This window comes from Peromyscus eremicus, chromosome 19, assembly GCF_949786415.1.
Source record: "Peromyscus eremicus chromosome 19, PerEre_H2_v1, whole genome shotgun sequence".
Lineage (NCBI taxonomy): Eukaryota > Metazoa > Chordata > Mammalia > Rodentia > Cricetidae > Peromyscus > Peromyscus eremicus.
The window spans coordinates 1349892-1371078 of NC_081435.1; the positions used below are offsets into that span (position 1 = coordinate 1349892).

At 39.0% G+C, this 21187-nt stretch overlaps 1 protein-coding gene across 2 annotated transcripts in view; it reads left to right on the forward strand.

Moving 5' to 3' along the window:
* Window positions 1–21187, forward strand: part of Mib1 (MIB E3 ubiquitin protein ligase 1) — a 115864-nt gene that overhangs the window by 75988 nt on the left and 18689 nt on the right. For both annotated transcript variants that reach the window (XR_009375257.1, XM_059246268.1), the window contains exons 13-18: window positions 6867–6999; window positions 8597–8683; window positions 10023–10184; window positions 13076–13257; window positions 15485–15677; window positions 17345–17423. Coding sequence is in view for 1 of the 2 variants with exons in the window: in XM_059246268.1 (XP_059102251.1) it covers window positions 6867–6999; window positions 8597–8683; window positions 10023–10184; window positions 13076–13257; window positions 15485–15677; window positions 17345–17423 (836 nt within the window). In the remaining variant the exon portion in view is untranslated. The remainder of the gene's footprint in view (window positions 1–6866; window positions 7000–8596; window positions 8684–10022; window positions 10185–13075; window positions 13258–15484; window positions 15678–17344; window positions 17424–21187) is intronic.

The following is a 21187-nucleotide window of genomic DNA, read 5'->3' on the forward strand; positions in this document are numbered from 1 at the left end:
TAGTTCAGTGTCTGGTTTGGTCACTGTTATAGTGCTTAGTGAAAACAGGGCAGGAATTTCTTTGAGTAATTCTGTGCTTTGAACAATGCATGTACAAATCCAAAGATGCCCTTTAGTGTGAATGAAACTCTTGTTTTATACCTAAATCTGAAGTTGTTTCTTTCTTCTCCCTAATAAGCCGTGACTCCAATTTTCTAAATAGCATTTAGGTATAACCATCCACAGACTAAAATGGTCATGAATTTGGCATAGCTTTGCTGTGTATATAGTGTCTTAAAGACAAGAAATACTTCTGTTCTCAATTTTAATAGTACATTCAGAGTAAATTCAATATAGATATTTGTTTTTAACCAAAGATGAGCAGTGTTAAAACATCAAACCCAGCAAATCCTTGAAGATAAAATTTAAATCCCAAAAGCCTAAAAAAATGGGCAGGAGAAACCAAGTACATGTTGTTTTTAATTCACATGTGTTCTCATAAGTATCCACTGAGCTAAGAGTCAAGTAGAACTACATCACTTTTCATAGCATTCAGACAAGGGGTTGTCCTTGACATTCATTTATCTTTAGTGTTAAATTGCTGGGGGTGGGGACTGCTCTTTTAAAGGATTTTAAAGGAATGCTGTAGATATTGGCAAATTTACTTTTTAAAAGGACTTTACTTTTTCCTAGCTGTAAATTTATTCACATTAAGAGTCGATACATAACAGATTTTAAAATAACTTAATTTTCAGGGCCCTAAATTACTCCACTTTGCTGTTTGGTAGCAATGAACACTATAACATGTTGTGATACTAAAAGGAGTTAGAGAATTCCTGCTCCCAGGGCTCATCATCCACAAAGATCTGGTACCCTGCCTAGGTGCTCAGAGTTGGTTCCTGTGCTTCTTCATTCTTTCCAATCAGCGAATACTGGCCGCTGGTTTCCATGTGCAAAGAATCCACTGTACACACTGTATAGTAATGTTTGACATGGCTCAAAAAGCTAAGTTCTGTACTAACCTCTTTACCTTTTCTTAAGGGATTCTTAAATTAGCTAAGCAAAGATTTATCGAACACACCCAGTATAATGCTATTCTAGTGTCTTTTTAAAATTAAATGTTACTAATATACAAGGCTTCCATAGTTTACCTGCTGGGTTTATTTGGGAACAAGTTCCCTCTCTTGCTGAAGGAAGACATTAGGAATAGCATGGCAGGCCCTAGAAATTGACCCAGTGAGTGCCATTTGAGCACTACATACCAGTGTAGACAGCTGCTTGTCCCTCTGCTTCTTGGAACTCATGTGTTCGTCATTCAGCAAATGTCTGAGCACTGCCATGTGCCAGGGATTATGCTAGGCACCACTCTTAGTTGTTCTGGAACTCAATGCTTTTTTGGCACTATTTACAGATGCCTGCTTAACTGGTCGTAAGATCTTATCTATAAAACATCCATGTCCTTAACCTGTTGTAAGAGAACTAGTTGAGAAATGAAGAAGAGTGTGTCACCAAATCTTTAGAGACTGCGAGCAGTGATCTTTTGGCTTAATAAAGACACTGACTTAATGAGCTGGGAACAGTGTCTTCATGTAACTGCATGGCCCCCAGTGCTTGTTGCATAGCCACAGGCTTTCCTTGTACCTAGCTAGAAGTGCTGCAAAGAAGAGCCTGCAGCTGCCCTTCCAGGTTCTGTGGAAATTACCCATTCTGTGGAAAGAATCTGGTCCCAGGGTATGGAGGTGGCAGACTAGGGACCGGTCCTTTATTTTCTCTGAGCTTACCTTGCCGACTGGGCCCAAAGATGGTTTATCTTCTCAAGGTCATATAATGCTTTGTTTACCTTTCTAAAGGGGTTGATAAGTTTCTTATTACGATCTCTGAAGAGGAGTGTTGGAGAGAGAGCTCCTCAGTTAAGAGCACTGGCTGCTCTTCCAGAGGACCTGGGTTCAATTCCCAGCACCCACATGTCAGCTCACAACTATCTGTAACTCCTGTTCCAGGGGATTTGACACCCTCACACAGACATACATGCAGGCAAAACACTGATGTACATAAAATAAAAATAAATCATTGAAAAATATATATCTGAAGAGGGAGAGAGAAAAAGATCTTAACAGAAGCAAAAGTGAATCCCCACAGCTCCAGTAGAGAATGTGCCCATTAGCCCATGTAGATGCTTCTCTCGAAACAGGGGACATGGCTTTGCACCCTTTGAGTGTGGGCTGTGCAGCGACTTGTCAAGAAGATAGTGTAGAAGGAGCAAGGACAGTGTACAACAGAGAACTGTGTGTGCCACCTCTTCCATCCAGGTGTCAGGGTTGGCACCAAGAGTGTGAAGTGGGTAGTGGGTGAAAAGTGACGAGAGACACTGCTGTGTGGTCTTCCTTCCAGGTCCATAACTCCAGGGTGAGCATGAGAAGAATTGGCAAGATCCCAGGTGAAGAGTTAGAGCATCTAGTTAGTGCTCCACGGGCTTCTCAGCTTCCTCAAAAGTAAGAGAAGTGAGAAAATGTCAAGTCAAGGCATAGGACATGTATAATGTGGTATTCAGAGCAGACAAAAAGAGCATTAAATAAAAATTACAAAATTTTTAAAGCATAGATAACTAGAGGGCTAGGGTTATAGCTTAGTGGCAAAGCTTGTGTAAGGCCCATCCATTCCCAGCACCACAAACATGAATAAACAAGCAATAAATTAATCCACACAATGTCGGCTAGCTGCTAGTTACTTAGTTTGTACATTTTTTTTTGTTGTTGTTGTTGTTTTTGTTTTTCGAGACAGGGTTTCTCTGTGTAGTTTTGGTGCCTATTCTGGATCTCATTCTGTAGACCAGGCTGGCCTCGAACTCACAAAGATCTGCCTGGCTCTGTCTCCCGAGTGCTGGGATTAAAGGTGTACACCACCACCGCCTGGCTTGCACTTTTTTTAATTGTAATTAGTTTTTAAGAGACAGGTTCTTTATTTACCCTTAGCTTGCCTTGAATTCGTGATCCTATTGCTTCAGCCTTTTAAGTGCTGTGATTATATGCTTGCCTCATTGTGTCCAGCTTTCCTTAATTTTGGCTGTGATCTGTCTTCTGTAATGTTTTTATATTTAATTGTTTTATTTTTTTAAGATTATATTTTCCCTTTCCTCCCTCCAAACCCTTCCATGTATACCCACCCACTGTTCTCTTTCAAATTCATGACCTCTTTTTCTTGTTATATTTGTGTGTGTGTGTGTGTGTGCCTAAATACATAAATATAGCCTACTCCGTCTGTATAATGTCACTTGCATGTATATGTATTTATGGCTGATCATTTGGTAGTGGACAACCAATTGGTGTGTTCTTCCCTGGGAAGACGCTTTCGCCTGCTCTCAGCATCCTTAGTTGCCTGTGGTCCTTAGGGGAGCTTTCCTCCATTTACTTAGCATGTCTTTTGCTACCGTCCTTGTTCAAGTCGTGTTTAGCCCTGTGGTGAGACTTCATAGGTGTAGCTTTTGACAGTTCTAGGAGACACAGCTTTACAGCAAACTCCTCAGTCCTCTGGCTTTTACAGTCTTCCTGCCTCCTCTTTTGAAACAGTCCTGAGTGTAAACATTTCTTTATAAGTTAACACCAGTAAAATCAGGTACTGATTTTACCATGATTTGTTTCAGCAAAACATTAAGTATTGTTTCATGTTCTCTTAAAAGCACACTAAGATAGGCTGTGTGTGTGTGTGTGTGTGTGTGTGTGTGTATAGTTTTAGAGTCAGGGTCTCTTATAGCCCAGGCTGACCTGGTACTCACTATGTAGTTGAGGCTGCCCTTGAACTCCAGGTCCTTTTGCCTCTACTTCCCAAGTGCTGGGATTAGAGGCACATCACACCATACCCAGCTTTAGACTTATTGTGAAAAGATTTAATTTTTAGGAAGTCCTGCTTTAAATAAATGTTAATTTTAAATTGGTGAAAATTGTGAAATAGTCATGTTTGTGCCTTATAAAGGGTTGTGGAACTGTCCAGAAGAAAGATAAGGATGACCTATTATCTAAAGCAGAGGTGCTCAACTTTTCTAATGCCAAGACCCTTTAATACAGTTCATCATATTGTGGTGACACCTCCAACCACAAAATTATTTTTGTTGCTACTTAATAACTGTAATTTTGTTACTTTATGAATCATAATGTAAATACTTGTTTTCTGATGGTCTTAGGTGACCTCTGTGAAAGGGTTATTTGACCCACAGGTTGAGAACCACTGATCTAAAGACTGTTGGGCCACTGGACATAGTAGTTATAGATTTAAACAGGAAAGTCACCAGAAGGATTTTAATGTCTTCCGTATAGAATAATCCCCAGGTTTTGGACTAGGATGGCAGGTTAAATGGAAAAAAGAATAGTGGAGATCAAGAATCTAGGAGGAATGGATAGAGTCACTCCATACACAGGGAGACTGTCTCTAAAGGGTCAGCACTTGACTAGGATGGCCTTGAACTCATGGGAGGTCCTCTTGCCTCAGTTTCCAAAGTATCACATCAGAACTGTGACCCATCATGCATGACTCACACACCATTTATTATTCTTAAAAAAAAAAAAAAATGCTTGTTTTGTGTTTGAAGGGCAGAGATCTCTTACAGACACTGCCCCAGGAGCAACAGTCAGTGTGTTCTGAAACCTCTCTTCATTTATTGTTGCAGTTAATAAAGACGGTAATTTTCTAGACAGACATAATTTTCATCTTCCTTACTGTAATTTTATTCTGAGAACTTAATCTTTAAGGCCCAGTTAGATGTCTGGATATCTTCCAAAAATCTTTCTATATTGTTGTCTGCATGCATAACCTAACTGCTGGTTATTTATTCATCTCTTGTGACAGTATAATAGTTTCTGTAGGAAGTCAGAAATTACCATTTCAAGTACTTTGTTAGGGATGCTAGAGAAATGACTAAATGGTTAAGAGCAGTGGCTGCTTTTGCAGAGGACTCTGGTTTGATTCTCAGCATCAGCATGAAGGCTCACAACTATCTTGGGTTCCAGGGGATCTGAAGCCCTCTTTCTGACCTTTGTGGGTACCAGGCAGGCATGTGGTACGCATGCATACATTCAGGCAAATACTCATACACATAAAATAAATAAATTTTAAAATAAAAATACTTTCCTAGTACTATAATTTCTAGCTATTTAAAATGAGGCATTTGGTCTAAATAATGCTATATTTCTTTTGAATTTTAATTGCACAGATAGTTTCTTATTCTGTCAGTCTTGTGAGGGGAACAAAGAGGGTGAATTCCAAATACTGTCTTAGTGTTTGATTTTTTTAAAAAGTTGTTAATTGAACTATGTACATAGTCAAGTGGTACTACATAGATTATACTGCAAGAAGGTAACTGTCTTCCATGCATTCTTATTTTGCCTTAGTCCTTCTTCCAGTATCTTGTAACTTGCCTTGGGAATAAACACTCTCCATTACTGTCCTGCTTCTCAGCGTAGCACAGCTTTGGTTTAATCAGTGATGTCAACACTGATTTTAGCTTTGCTCAGGGGGGCTTTGAATTTGCTGTGTGAGTGCAAATGCACTTGAAGTTCTGGTCTTCCTGCCTCTCCTTTCTGATTGCTAGGAGTACAGGTGTGTGCCTCTACTCTAGGCTTAGGTGCTGTTAGGAGAGTACTCTGATAACTGAATCACTCCTCTATATAGTGTTTTGTTCGTTTGTGTGGAGATGATGTCTTAGATAGTCTGGACTATGTAACTGACAGTGGTCTTGAACTTTGGCTCTGTTGCATAATGGCTGATTTATATTGCCTTTTTAAATGCATTTATTGCTGCTTTATGTATATGGGTATTTGCTTGATGTATGTCTGTAAACCACACGCATGCAGTGCCTTAGGAGGCCAGAAGAGGACATCAGATTCCCTGGAAGTGGAGAGACTCTTGTTAGCTGCCACATGGGTGCTGGGAGCTGAACCCAGGTCCTCCGCAAGGGCAGAGCAAGAGCTTTAACCATGCTCTCTCTAGCCCCTTACATTGCTTTAAATACTGACATTTTATTTCTCCTTAAAAATGGTTTTAGATTCATTTATATCTGGGCATGTTTCCCTGTATGAGGAGGTCAGAAGAAGGCTGGTGAATTGGAGTGACTGACAGCTATGAGCCACCATTGGTGCTGGGACTAAACCAGGGTCCTCTGCAAGTGCTCTTCACTTCTGAGCCATCTCTACATCCCCATTTTATTAATTTTATTAATACACTTTTTCATGGCTTATGTATCTTCTAAACTTCATAGAAAAACTATATATAAGCCTCTTATACGTGTTTTTTCTCATGTGGTCTAATATGCAGAGTGGTAGATAGTGTACAATATCACAGTCATGATATCCAAGTGTTTTGTAGCATCGTGTGTCACCAGTGACTTCCCATTAATCTGAGTGGAGCTGGGCATACTGGCTCATGTTTGTAATCCCAGCACTTGGGAGGCTGAGGCAGGGAGATTCAGGTTCAAGACCAGCCTTGCTTACAAAAGTAGTAGGACTCTAAAACAAAAATCTGATAAAACTTGAAAGAGTTGGCAGCATTAGTTCAAGTTTAGAGGTTCCTAGATCCTCCAGAGCTTGATTTTTAAAAGCAGTTATTTTGAGGCCCCAGGGCCACTTTAAAACTTTCTGAGGAAAAGGTGCCTCTGTGGCATTTTATGTTCTGTGCTGGCTCTATTCGGCAAATGGGGATTGTTTGTTTAGCTCTCAAATATCAAAAATCTAAACATTGAGAGTTATAACAACAATATCTGTCTGTTTGTAGGGACATGATTTTTTTGTTTAAAAAAAGAGTATCTGCATTTGGTAATAGTGTTTCTTTTGACGATTTTTCTGAAGAAAACAAAAGTTCATATTATGCAAATGTAAAGACAGTGTGAATTTGCCTTGCAGTGCAATGCGTGTTTTACTCTCAAAATTGCCAAGACCATGGATTGTGGATGAGAAGAAAGATGATGGTTATACTGCATTGCACCTGGCTGCCCTAAATAATCACGTGGAAGTGGCTGAACTGTTGGTACATCAGGTAGGAGAGGCAGTTATGGTTGAGCAGACTTAGAACACTCCCAATTCTTTAGTTTATTTCACCAAGTGGATTTTAATAGGCTGCAGTAAAACCTCCATGATGATGAAAACTGAAGCAATGTATTCTCTGCTTTTTAGCATTGGTTATTTTTGTTTGTTTGCATGAAACAGTCTTGCTATGTAGCCCTGGCTTAGCTAAAACTCAGGATCCTGCCTTAGCCTCCCAAGTGCTGGAATTGCAGGTATCCATCTCTCTGCCTGACTAACCCTGGCTCTCCACGCCTAGCCCCCTGCTTATTTGTGGTTTTGTGTTTACACCATGTTGCATGTGTAGAAGTCAAAAGACAATCCTCAGGATATGATTCTGTCCTTCTGTCATGGGAGTCTTGGAGATCAAACTCAGTATATCAGACTTTGCTGCATCTTGCAAGCTTCTCTCTAACACTGGCTTATTCTCTCCAGTATCCACATTTAAATAGACATTACGTGATGAGCTGAGAATCCAGTACCTCGTGACCAGTCAAAGGAACATAAATAAATATAATAAAAACAAACCAGAAATGTCTGTCTTCCAGAATACTCCATAACGTACTAGAGTTTCAGCTCTGGCCAGTAGTCCAAGGAAAGGTGACCGTCAAGAGTTGTGATTAGACTGGTCTTAAGACCTAACAGTTTAGGGGGTTGGAGAGATGGCTCAGTGGTTAAGAGCATGGCTGCTTATCTAGAGGACCTGGGTTTAATTCCCAGCACCCATATGGCAGCTCACAACTGTCTGTAACTCCAGTCCAGGGAATCTGTCACCTTTACAGCAATGCACATAAAATAAAGTATTTAAAAAAAAAAAAAAAAAAAAGACATACTAGTTTAAGATGTGCCTTTGGAAGCCTTGATTGTTTTAATTTCAATTTGTTGTGCTAGGCACTGTATTTCTTAATCTTTCCATAAGCCCTGTGAAATCGGTTATACTTGTCACCATTATGGAACTGAAGAAAAGGGTAAGTGGTGAAATGCTTACAGGAGTGGTTTGTAAGTGGCAGAGCTTAAGCCAAAAGTGCCTTGGTGTCAAAATCAGCTCTTTTGTCCTTTCCCTTGTGTCTAGTAGGTATCAGCTGCTTTCAGGGTCTATTAGCTCGTGGGCTCTGCTGAGCCTGCATAGAACTTCCTGCTTTACCTTGGCTAACTTGTCACAACTACTCAGATCACCTTCTCACTGAGTGAGAAAGTGCTTAATTATGCAGCAGAAGGAAGTGAACTTATCAAGTCACTAAAATAACTCTGAATCCTATATGGAGACACAATTGCTTTTCAGAGGTGTTTATAGTTCATAGGAATTGCTCTCTCAGTGGATATCGAAAGAGAATAGTGCTCAGCTCCATAGTGTGCTTTGTCTGTGAGCTGATGTGAGATAGTTACTATTCTACCTGTAGGTTTGCTGTCTGTCTCGTTTTCATTATCCATATGAGAAGAGTGTCAGGGCAGCTTCCAAGGAGGAGACAGTGGTCAGTTGGCAGTGTGGTCTGTTCCTTGTGCATAGCTAACAGTTTGCATGATCTTCATTGTCGCCCAGATGTAACCATTTTAAATCTCTTCGTTGTTAGGGAAATGCAAACCTGGATATCCAGAACGTGAACCAGCAAACGGCCCTACACCTTGCTGTTGAACGGCAGCATACCCAGATTGTTAGGGTAAAGTATTCATTCTTGTTAATTTTAGCTTATAGTAGCTTTTTAACCATACTCCGGTTTAGAGACTTGTGAAAATTGAAATGATACAGTGTTCCACTTCTCAAAGTGACATAGTTCAAGGAACTTAAGAGTTTAGGGTAAGGCATTAATATCTAGTTCAAAAGGTATTAATATCTAATACAAAGTTCTTCATCATATTGTTCTTAAATTTCTGAATTCTCATAATGTTAAGTGAAAAAAATTTAAAGTAACAATTAATTTTAATAATTACATCCCTCTTAATGTATATAGTTGATAGTAAAATTAAAAGCTTTGTCTGGGAACTTGCTGCTGCAAATTGAAAATTGAACTATATAGTTTTAATTTACTAATCTGGTGATTTCAAACAAAATACCTGAAAAAAGTATTGATTTCAATATTTTTATGGAGCAGTGACTCTTAAAAGTTTGGAGACTGAAGTAGCTGCCACAGTGTCACCTGGAAATGTAACAGGAAAGTTCATTCTTGTACTCTGCCTCAGGCCAGCGGAACTGGAGCCTGGGAGGAGCTTTTATTAGTCACTTTTCTCTGCTGTGACAAAATACTGGACAAAAGCGACTTCAGGAAGGTTGGCTTGGCTCGAAGTCAGTCTGTCACAGCAGAAGGAGCAGGGGGCAGGTGGCTACAGTATGTCCCCAGTCAGGAAGAAGAGGGCTGATGCTGATGCTCAGCTCACTTTCTCATTTTTATTTAGTCTGGTTCCCCAGACCATTGCATGGGACCAGCCACATTCAGTGTGGGTGGTCCCCCTCAGTTAAATCTCTCTAGAAACTTCCTCAGAGATACACCTGCTCAGAGGTGTGACTCCAATCCAGTTGACAGTAAAAATTAACCACCAAAGGTGGGTCAATTCCTTGTTTAGCAAGCTTTCAGGTAGTTGTGATACTTTCCAAGTTTGAAAAATATGTCCTAGAATGAGATTTTATATAACTTTTTAGAACAAAAAAGAAAAAGTATGATTTGCCAAGACAAGTAAGACTGTACAATAAGATTAGTGTCTGTGTATGCTATTGTCTGGCGCTCTTTGATGGTGTTTGTAGAAAGGATTAGGAAGATTGTGAAAACACCAGAAGGAAAATCTAAAATAAACTTACAGTTTACTGCACAAGTCACATAATTAAATAGTCGGTAACCCTTTTTGCCAAGTGTTTGGGTTTTAGCAAACAGCATTTACATTTATTGTTACTTGAAATTTCAAGTAGGGGTTCAGAGTATTTACTTACTGTTAGTATAGATTTGCTATAGTTTCTTTCTTATAGGTGTGGACAGTATCCAAACGAGGCATCTTTCTCTCTCTCAGCTTTTGGTTCGTGCAGGTGCTAAGCTAGACATTCAGGATAAGGATGGAGATACTCCTTTGCATGAGGCTTTGAGACATCATACTTTGTCTCAGCTACGCCAGCTACAAGACATGCAAGATGTGGGGAAGGTCGATGCTGCTTGGGAACCATCAAAAAACACAGTGAGTAAAAATAGTGTTCCTCACTGCCATTGGAAACATGTTTTATATTACTGCTTATCTGATCTGCATTGGATAAAACATTTTATCAGAGTTGTACTTGGGTTTATAAAACTTCAATACTACTGGTCACTACGAAGTGCATTTGTTCTGCATCTTATCAAAAGTTGGTTCTTTATAACTTCAGCTTTATAGATAGGGTGGAGTGGGTATTTGTTATTTTTTTAATTTGAAATCCCAAATGCTTGTTCATTTTGACCAGCTTTTCATTTGATCAACAACACATGTATTTGATGAGCTATCTGCTCAAAATTTTCTCATTATAATTTTTGAATTCTTTGTTTTCTTTTGGTTTTGTTTTTTGAGGTGTTAGGGATTCATCCCAAGGCCTCATGCATACTAGGCAAGCAGTCTCCCACTTCCTAGTTCTTTTGTTTTCTTCTAATTATTTCAAGAATGGTTTATATAATGTGAAAAGGGGATCATATCAAGTATGTGATGCATACATGTGTTCTCCTGGTCTGCAGCTTGTGCTGCTGCTGCTGCCTCCTCTTCGTCTTTGGGCGGGGGGTGGGGTGGGGGGTTGGTGACAATGGAAGAGAATTAACAATTGATAGTGCAGTGCTTCTGTATAGGAATGAACATAATTATTATGCATTTTTTTTAAATAGAAATGATAGCTTAGTCAAGAACAGTCACAAGAATTAATGTATGTAAAGCCAGGTATGCTAGACTATGACTGTAATCCCCCACTTAGGAGGCTAAGGCAGGATTTGTGACCAGCATGTGCTATATAGTGAGTTCCAGGCCAGTCTCGGCTAGAGTGAGACCCTACCTCAAATAAACAAAACCACAAAAGCTTCCCCATATAACATAATTTCCAGACACTGGAGAGATGCTTTATCCTCTAAGTATAGAGAAAAGTCATAAGTGCGGGTACACCAGTTGTGTGTATAACAGCTGGTGCGTCTGCACCTCTGTCTTCTTCAGTAGAGGAGGTCCAGAACGGATATTTGATCCTTTTTATCTTCTCCAAAAACCAGTTTTCATTCTTAGAAAGCCTAAGAGATGGGCTTCCATTTGAACTAGTGTCTCCCCAAGATGCTTCTCTAAATTCAGGTGGGCCTAGAAGTCTAGAATCAGTCTGGTGATGTCCTCCCTGTCAGCAGTGGCCTGGGATGTCAAGAAGTGAGTTGTGCTGCACATGCATGTGTCTTTCCCTTCTTTTGACACTGGTGTTTTGTGATGAGGCCTCACTGTCTTGCCCAGTTGTCCTGAAACTCTTGATCCTCCTGCCTTGACTTTTTTTTTTTTTTTTTTTTTTTTTTGTTTTTGAGACAATGTTTCTCTGTGTAGTTTTGGTGCCTGTTCTGGATCTCACTCTGTAGATCAGGCTGGCTTTGAACTCACAGAGATCTGCCTGGCTCTGCCTCCTGAGTGCTGGGGTTAAAGGTGTGGGCCACCTTGACTTTTGAGTGGCTGGAATTACAGTTGTGAGCCACCATGCCCAATTTTTGACAATCTTCTTAAAAGAACAGAATGTCTTTTTTAAAAAAAAAATGATTTATTTATTGTTTTATGTGCATTGGGGTGTTTTGCTTGCATGTATGTCTGTATGAGGGTGTCAGATCCCCTGGAACTAGAGTTACAGATAGTTGTGAACTACCATGTGGGTGCTGGGAATTGAACCAGGTCCTCTGGAAGAGCAGCCAGTGCTCTTAACTGCTGAGCCATCTCTCCAGCCCAGAACATAATGTCTTAATGTTTATTATGTATGCTTTATATGTCCTAAGAAATCTTTGGTAAAATGAGAGTCACTCAGACTTTTCTTGCTTTATGTTATAGGAGCTTATAATGTTGAACTATTACGTTTAAGTTCACTGTTAAAGTGAACTTTTATATAGAGTATAGCATAGATTGAAGTTCATTTGTCACTGGTGGATGTCCAGCTGTCCCTGCACCATTTGTTCAGTAGTATCTTTTTCTACTTGAGTGCCTGCTGCCTTTATCCAAGATCAGTTAGCTATCTATGTGGAAGTCTCCTTTTGCATAGTCCATCTTGGTTTTTTTGGTCCATGTTCTTAGCTATGGGATGCCTGCTCAAATGTCTTGTAGCTTTGTGATTCAATGTTTGCTCATGTTGAAATCAGTCAATGGAAGTCCTTGAATTTTTTTTGATTGTTTGGCTATTTTAAGCCTTTACACTTCCAAATGAATCTTATTACCATCTTAAAGAGTATAAATGATCCGAGGTCAAAATGTTTGTGAATTTTTGTCTTGCATGACTCTGGGTGTATATTCCTAACCCCTTTGTGCCTTCTTTTTTCTTTTTCATCATCTTAAAACTGAGAGGAGCATACTTCTCTCCATAGGTTGAATAAGATCTTAACAGTACTTAAAACAGTACATGGCTCATTATGGATGCTTAGTGGATCTTGATAGTTTAACAATTTCATATATGTTTGGATCCATAGCTCAGATGACACAATCAGATGCTGATTTGTCTCATTAAGTTTTTGCCTTGATTCAGAGACATTGAGAGTTAGTTGGTAGCAGCTCCAGAGTAACATTGAATATGAACAAAAGTAGTTTCTTCTTAACCAGAAGCTGCCCTTGAGTTTCTCAGCTGTAATTGACCTGACTTTGGTTCTGTGTCTGTCTCTGAATCAGTCATGTAGGAAGCAGGAATCCAACTGGGTTTAACCGCTTTTGGTCCAGTTGTGCGCAGCAGAGTCAGTTCTCAAATGTGGGAAAGTCAAGGGAAATGGGGGTTGTGGAGAGATGAGTCCATGTTAGGACTGAAACTCATAAATGTCCAGCACACACATATTGGTAGTGATAATTGATGGTAGATTTCCTTAAGGGAAAATCATGACTTTTTATTTTGATTTCAGTTAATAATGGGACTTGGTACCCAGGGGGCAGAAAAGAAGAGTGCAGCATCTATTGCCTGTTTTTTGGCAGCCAATGGTGCCGACCTCAGCATTCGAAATAAGAAGGGTCAGTCTCCACTGGATCTCTGTCCTGACCCAAGTCTCTGCAAAGCGCTGGCAAAATGTCATAAGGAAAAAGTCAGGTTTGTAGTCTTCATCATCACATTATTCCATTCATAAGGGAGGAGCTGGTACTTGCAGATGTCTAGATCTTTGTGTTGCACTTGAAAACATTTCCTCTATGTACTATGTCTCATTCCATGTTGTATTCCCCACATTATGTATACCGCTTTATGTATGATAAACTTAAGAAACTTTTCTAAACCAGTTTGATCTTCCTATGTGCTTTGGGAATTTATAAGGAAAAGCCTTACTACTGAGAATGCTGTGATTAATGTTATAATATTTTCCTATGAAGGGCAGTTTACTCTCATTGAAAGTTTGTAATGATTCTAGCACCTTGCACCAAGAACTTGGAGACAATTATTAGCAATAAAGGGTTAAAAGAATGAACAAATGACTCAACCAGTTGGTTGCAGCAATTTCCCTAAAGATGATCATTTCACATATTTCTGTTTTTCTGACAGTAAAATATGTCAGTAATTTTAATGAAAACTTCCAGTGTAAATATTTTCTTTACTGAGATAGACATACAAAAAAAGCACACATCTCTATTTTTTAATCCAAACAATGCTATGAACATATTCTTGACCTTTATACCTCTTATCACTGACTTATTGTCCCTTTACTTTGATATTTTGTCACCTCTCCTAAAATGTATATGTAATAGCCGGGTGGCAGTGGTGCATGGCTTTAATCCCAGCACTCGGGAGGCAGAGACAGGTGTTCAAGGACAGCCAGGGCTACACAGAGAAATTTGTCTCAAAAAACAAAACAAACAACAACAATAACAAAAAATACATATGTAATGATAAAATGGTATTACTTTGGATTTTATGAACAGAACTGTGTGATAGGTGAAAGTAAGATAATGGAAAGGAAGAGAGGGGTGTGTCAGTGTGTGTGTGTGAGAGAGAGAGAGATTGTGAGTGTGTGTGTGAGAGAGAGATTGTGTGAGTGTATGTGTATGAGTATGTGAGAGTGAGAGGTGTGTGTGTGAGAGAGGTGTGTGTGTGAGTGAGAGAGGTGTGTGTGTGACAGAGAGAAGTGTGTGTGTGAGAGAGGTGTGTGTGTGTGTGTGTGTGTGTGTGTGTGACAGAGAGACACAGAGAGAGAGAGACTGAGAGAGAGGTGTGTGTGTGGGAGAGAGGGGGGGGGTGTGTGACAGAGAGAGAGAGAGAATATTGAGAATACATTTTAACGATTCATTTGAATTATTTTTAGTGATGTGTCTGTGGAGGCAGGAGGTTTCAGATCGGCCTGCCAGCTCCAGTTTGGGAGATTATAAACTGTCCATTGTGAATGTTGGGAACTGAACTTGGGTTCTCTGAAAGACCAGTATATTAAACACTCCTCTTAAACACTGAGACATCTCCAGTTCTTTTTTAATATAAATTTAAGTAGGAGCCCAAGCTAGCTATCCAGCCCAACATAAATAAGTATTTTAATGTATATATTTTTAAGGTATATATTTTTAAAGTATATCTTTAAGGAACTTAAAATTCTATTATAGGAAAACTAAATTCATCTATAAATAGATACAAGGCACTCTAATTACTCAGTAATGACTTTGAACAGTGGAGTCTTACAATGGAATCTTTATGTGCATTCTTAAGTTCTTGGAACCTGTGTTTACTTTCCATAGCTGTATCAGTTATACACACTTGCATTTTCCTGCCTGTTTCTGCATATTTATGCGATGTAGTCTACCTTTCTGTAGTGTAATTTCAACCTCCTGAACAACATACTCAATGGAATATCAGAACGGCCACTGAAGTGTCTCCCTCTCTAGTGTTTCATCCTTTGTGAACTCTGCCTGCCTCTGCCTCCTGAGTGCTGGGAATAAAGGGTACACCATGACACCTGGCTCATTAAATTAGTTTTTGCAGGTGTTTTTAGCTGTTCATTAGAAGTTCACCCTTTTTCACTGAGTCTTCCTTTAATTTGAAGTTTGACTGGTACTAGAAGAATGTGAAGATGCAGAGAGGTTCATAAATGGGTAAAAACCAATTATTTAAGTACCTTTTTGATCTATTCTTTTGAGCAGTAGAGATGTGAAAATGAGCTTTTATACGTAGAAAAATAAATAGAAAAAAAGCTTTACATAAAGTTGTTGACATTTAAATTTTAATATAATTTTTTTTTCATGTGTACTAATGACATTTTTGGATGTTAAAAAAAGTTGTTTTTGGATGGGCTTGATTTGAAAGTATTTGGATGGGCTTGATTTAAAATACTTTGTTTTATTAGTGGCCAAGTGGGTTCTCGGAGTCCTTCTATGATTAGCAACGATTCTGAAACCTTAGAGGAATGTATGGTGTGCTCAGACATGAAGAGAGATACTCTTTTTGGTCCATGTGGACACATTGCAACTTGTTCTTTGTGTTCTCCGCGTGTCAAGAAATGCCTCATCTGTAAAGAACAGGTTCAGTCCAGGACAAAGGTAATGTATCTGTAATGTGCTGCTCTGTCTGTGGTGGAGTTCTGTGAGACAAATGTTGGGTCATGGGATAGTTATTTCACTTTGTTCTTGCAAATGAGTTAAATGTCATAATACATAATTTATACATTTAAAGAGATCAGTTCAGCTCTTCCGAATTGATCTCTAGTCTGACCTTACTGATGTACTTTGCCACGTTCATTATTATCACAAAACCATCCATGATTTTTAACTCCCAAATTTTTTTAAACTTATATTTCCTTCTTTATATCTAAAGTATAATACTTAAAAAATAGTTACTGTTTTTCTTTCAAAGCCCGCTAGAACTTAGAGACATTGAATTCTACTTTGTATTACATACTATATAGTTTTCAAATTTGTAGAAAATTTAAAAAGCAGATATCTAACTAACTCAGTAAATTTGCTAGGTTACTAGTAGAGCCTTTGACCATAAGGGAACAGTGACCCCAAGTGGTTACAGGGGAATCAACAGCTTCTTTGAAGGGAAATTCTAAAATTTAGAGGAAAGGGTGTTATTAGACGAGTGATTTGGATTCTTCAGTAATTAGGGAACTGTAAATACATTTCAAATTAATACAGAATTTTTTGTTGAGTTAGGAAATAAAAGGTTTTGTTTTAAGTGCTAGCAATCAAGGTGGGAAGTGGCTACTTTGTTAACACTGCTAGAGGTGTGGAGGCCATCATCCTCTGCTCAGAGCTTTACACAGGAAAATGCATCGATTCAGTTGTTCCATTCATGAGAGTAGAACCTGAGGAAATAATCCATAAGGGGAAATTTGTGCTAGAAAGACTTTTCTTTTAAATAGCAGAATGGGTAGATAAATGATTGTTAGATAATTGACTATTATTTTAAACTCTTACAAATAATATTAGGTAATACTAGAGGTAGCTTTTGAGTTCAAGAATATCAAAGACCAACCGGATTATACTGCACTAAACTAGTGTGCCAAGTATGCATACTCCATGTGCAGCACTGAGGCTTGGGCCGGAGAGCACACCACAGAAGTGCAGGAACGCAGTGGTTGGTGGTGAGGTGCTGTGACAGGTGAGAAGTGGCTGTTTCTGGATGAAACAGAAGATGGCTAAATGTAGCTCTGCTGGAAAACCAGTGGGAACCAAAGGCAGTGGTGTGAGCTGGAAGGACAGGGGAGCCAGAGTCAAGGGAGTCACAGTACATGGCAGAACTTAGTGATAGGGTGGGTGAGGAATAACCTAAAAGCTTTGGGCTCCAGGCAGCATGGAAATTGACCAGGTCCTACAAAAGGGGGACTCTTGTGGAGAATTCCCTAGATGGAGGTAACATAGGCACCTCTCTTGAACTTCTAACAGTTTATTTACCTGGGTTGAGTTTTGTTATTAGTCTTCTCACAACCATTTGTTTTAATATTTATATATTAAAATTTCCTTAAAGTTTTTTGGGGAAAAAAAAGAAAATTAATGTTTAGCTCATTGTCCCTGACTTCAGATGAAATGGAATCTTTCTATGCAACTCTTTGTGTCAGGTAGGGAGAGCTGCAGAAATAGTGTGTGTGAAGCGAGGGCACATAACGCTGTGAGAATGAACAGCCAGGAAGGCAGAGCACACCACTGGGGTGTAATCTACAGTATTCACTCTGCTGCTGCTTTTGTTGTGTTTTCTTTTGCTATAGATTGAAGAATGTGTGGTGTGCTCTGACAAGAAAGCGGCTGTTCTTTTCCAACCATGTGGACACATGTGTGCCTGTGAGAGTAAGTAGCCTATTGGGAAAGCTCCCCGGTGCCAGTGTAAAGACAGAAGTGAAATCAAAAATTACAGCTTTGACTTTGCAGACAGGGTTTCTCTGTGTGGTTTTGACTGTCGTGGATCTTGCTCTGTAGACCAGGCTGGCCTCAAACTCACAGAGATCTACTTGCCTCTGCCTCCTGAGTGCTAGTATTAAAGACGTGCTCCACCACCACCCAGCACATCTTTGATTTTTTGTTTGTTTATTGGATAACCTACCTACAGAAAAGCTGGATAAGCATTTAGTACCTTTTGGTCTATACTTTAGAGCAGTAGCGTATACTTAATAATTTAAATACTGAAATTCTGTGTTGTATCAGGCTGAATTTTTTGTGTTTCATTTATATTACTACAAAAGAATCTCTTTCACACATAGTAGAAACCTATTTCTAAACATAGAACATCTAATCCACCTTTTTTCATATAACATTCGTACCTCTTCATTTGTCCTCACCTTAGCATGCCTCTCCTGTGGACCTGCAGCTTCTCAGCTCCTACAGCATCTGTTGTTGGGGGCTGCAGTTTTGTTCTGTGGACTGTTAGATCAGAATTTAGAAAAGAAGTCTTTTTTTGGGGGGAGGACAACATTGAAGCCTATCTAATGCTCTAGAGCAGTGGTTCTCAACCTTCCTAAGCTGAGACCCTTTAACACCATTCTTTGTGTTGTGGTGACCCCTAGCCATTAAATTATTTCACTGCTGCTTCATAACTATAATTTTGCTACTGTTAAGAATTATGATGTAAATACTGATATGCAACCCCTGTCATTTGGGCCCCAAAGGAGCCATGACCCACAGCTTGAGAAACAGTGCTTTTAAGTCTCTTAGGCCCATTATCATGAAGGTCTTGGTTTTTATTTCTTTTATATCTTACAGGATTTGAAATTCTCTTTCCTTTGCCATTTTTTGTTTGTTTACTTACCAGTGAAAGATCTCATATTATAATGAATAGTGCTTCATATTATAAAATAGGTTAGTCAACAAGTATTGGTATTATTATTGACTAGAATATCTATCTGACTAGAATAACATGCAAATTATATGGTAGTTAATCTCATTAGTATAGATGCCTGTCTTAGGGTTTCTATTGCTATGAAGAGACACCATAACCACGGCAACTCTTATAAGGAAAACATTTAATTGGTTGGTTTACAATTTCAGAGGTTCAGTCCATTATCATCATAGTGGGACGTGGTGATGTGCAGGCAGACATGATGCTGGAGCTGAGACCTCTAAGCCCGCCTCCACAGTAACACACTTCCTCTAACAAGGCTACAACTACTCCAACAAGGCTACTACCTCCTAATAGTGCCACTCCCTTTGGGAGCCATTTTTTTTCAAACCACCATAATGTCCTTTAAATGTTGGGTTAAATTTTATTTTATATTTATTTATTTGTTTGTGTATATATGTATGGGTGTGTGCCCACCTTGATGTGTGTGTGGACGTCAGAGGGCACTTGAGGGAGCTGATTCTCTCTACCCTGTGGCTTCTGGAGCTCAAACTCAATGGTCAAGCTTCACCTACAGGTCAAGCTTGTCCTATCATTACCCACTGAGCCATCTTATAGGACCACTGAACACTGGTGTTTTGTTTTAATTATTTTTCATTTTGATAGACAACTAGACAACTAAATAAAGGGCCAAGGGTCTGTTCAATTAGCAGTCTACCTCAAGTAATTGTTTCTGTTTACTAAGGCCTGGTGTAAAGGCTATTATCAGCTGTCAAGAGGATGCATAGAAAGACATTCTCTTGGTCTTAAGTAAACTTTTGTAGACCAGAGGTTGACAAACTTTTTCAGTACAAGAATAAATACTCAATGTTTTTGGCTTTACAGGCCACGTAGCTTCTGTAGTAACCACCCACTTCTTTCCAACTACCCAATGCTGTGATTATAGTCCACAGAATATACAGCCACAGAATATACACAACTATGTTCCAATTAAAGCTCATTTAAAAGCTGGGCAGTGGTCATGCACACCTTTAATCCCAGCACTCAGGAGGCAGAGACAGGCAGATCTCTGTGTTCAAGGCCAGCCTGGTCTACAGAGTGAGTTCCAGGACAGCCAGGGCTACATAGACAAACCCTGCCTCAAAAAACCAACAAAAAAAAAACAAAAGCTCCTTTAAAAGAACAGGCTTTGGGTCAGTGATTTGTTGACTCTTAACCTACTGTAGACCAAAGTAATGCCTATGTGAGCCTTGACAGATAATTGTAACCATTAGTATTGATCACACAGTTCCTTGAGCCTCTATATTTTATTTTTCCCCAAGGATTTCCAAAAACTTGAGCAAGACTTTTTGCTGTATAATGTACTAGCTTTTACTGAACTTTTAACTCTGTACTAGACATTTTAATCTCTTCTTAAATATATCAAAACTTAACTTTCAGCACGGTCTTAGCTAGATGGATTTTCTGTGTCTTATTATTTAATTTATTTTTTATTTATGGTTCTAGGGGTCAGGCCTCTTGCATCTTTAGCAAACAATCTGCCTCAGAGTCACATCCCTGGCCCTAAACTTTTCTTTTTTACTTGTAGCACAGGCTGACCTTGAGTTTTTGGTCCTCCTGCTTTTGCCTCCCAAGTACAGGAATTGTGTATGTGCACCACACTGCCCAGCATGCTCTTCACCACTTACTGAGGAGGATGTGGCTGAGGTGAACGGCCCTTTTCTGAAGAGTATATGCTGAAGTATTTAGTCTAGTACCCACAGCACAGTGACGTTAAGTAGAATGTGGTAGTCTTGAAGAGTTTAAAGTACTTTGACCAGTCAAAGGAAGGGTTAGATCCTTTTGATGAGGCTGATAATATGTATTTGTACAGAAATATATCTGAATTTAACAGTTAAAGGAAGTTTGTGTAATTGTGATGGTATGTTATTTGATTAGTATATAATACATTAATCCTTTAAGAAAAAAGTCTACCCCATTCTGAAGACAAATCCCAAACTAGATTTATTAGTGCCTTCCTACTGCATGTTGCATAATCAACTATGAGACCATTTTATGCTCAGGCCTTGGTGTCAGGCTTGATAATCATTCTACATCTAGTGTGTTTCCATTAGGAGGATATAGCCCAGCCTGTCCATATCCATGAGTCCACATTTTTGATAGTCTAGTTTGAAATGAAGCCTGCTTGCTTAGTAAATGCTGATAAACAAGAACATGTTGACTTGCTATGTCTAATTTTATAATTAATTGACAAGTTCAAGTGTAAGGTGATGTGAACAATCAGTAATACACATTGTGCCTAGATAGTTTTCTCTCTTCCTTTCTTTCCATTCTTCTTTCTTTTTTTCTTTCAGAGACTTTTTTATTTTATTTTATTTTTATCTTTTTGAGACAGGGTTTCTTTGTGTAACAGCACTGGCTGTCCTAGAACTTGGCATATCAAGGACCCAGAACCTCAGAACAGTGGGAAAATAGCAAAGCCTTCCTCAGGGAACTGAGTGCAAGTGTTTACAGTTTGTGCAGGATTATAGTTGTATACCACCATTCCTGGATAAACCTTAAGATTTAGAAATATTTTCTTGAAAAAAAAAGTCACTATTTGGTTATATTAGAAAATTATTTTCATAATAGGTTCTTGTTTTCCAGCAGACAGTTCTCATTCTTAGGTTAATAACCTGACAGTGAGGTAGGATTTTTATTTATAACTTGTTATAGTTAGAATCTTGTATAACTTCTTTAATATTTGTTTCAGTATATGGCTAACAGAAATCAGCAGAGG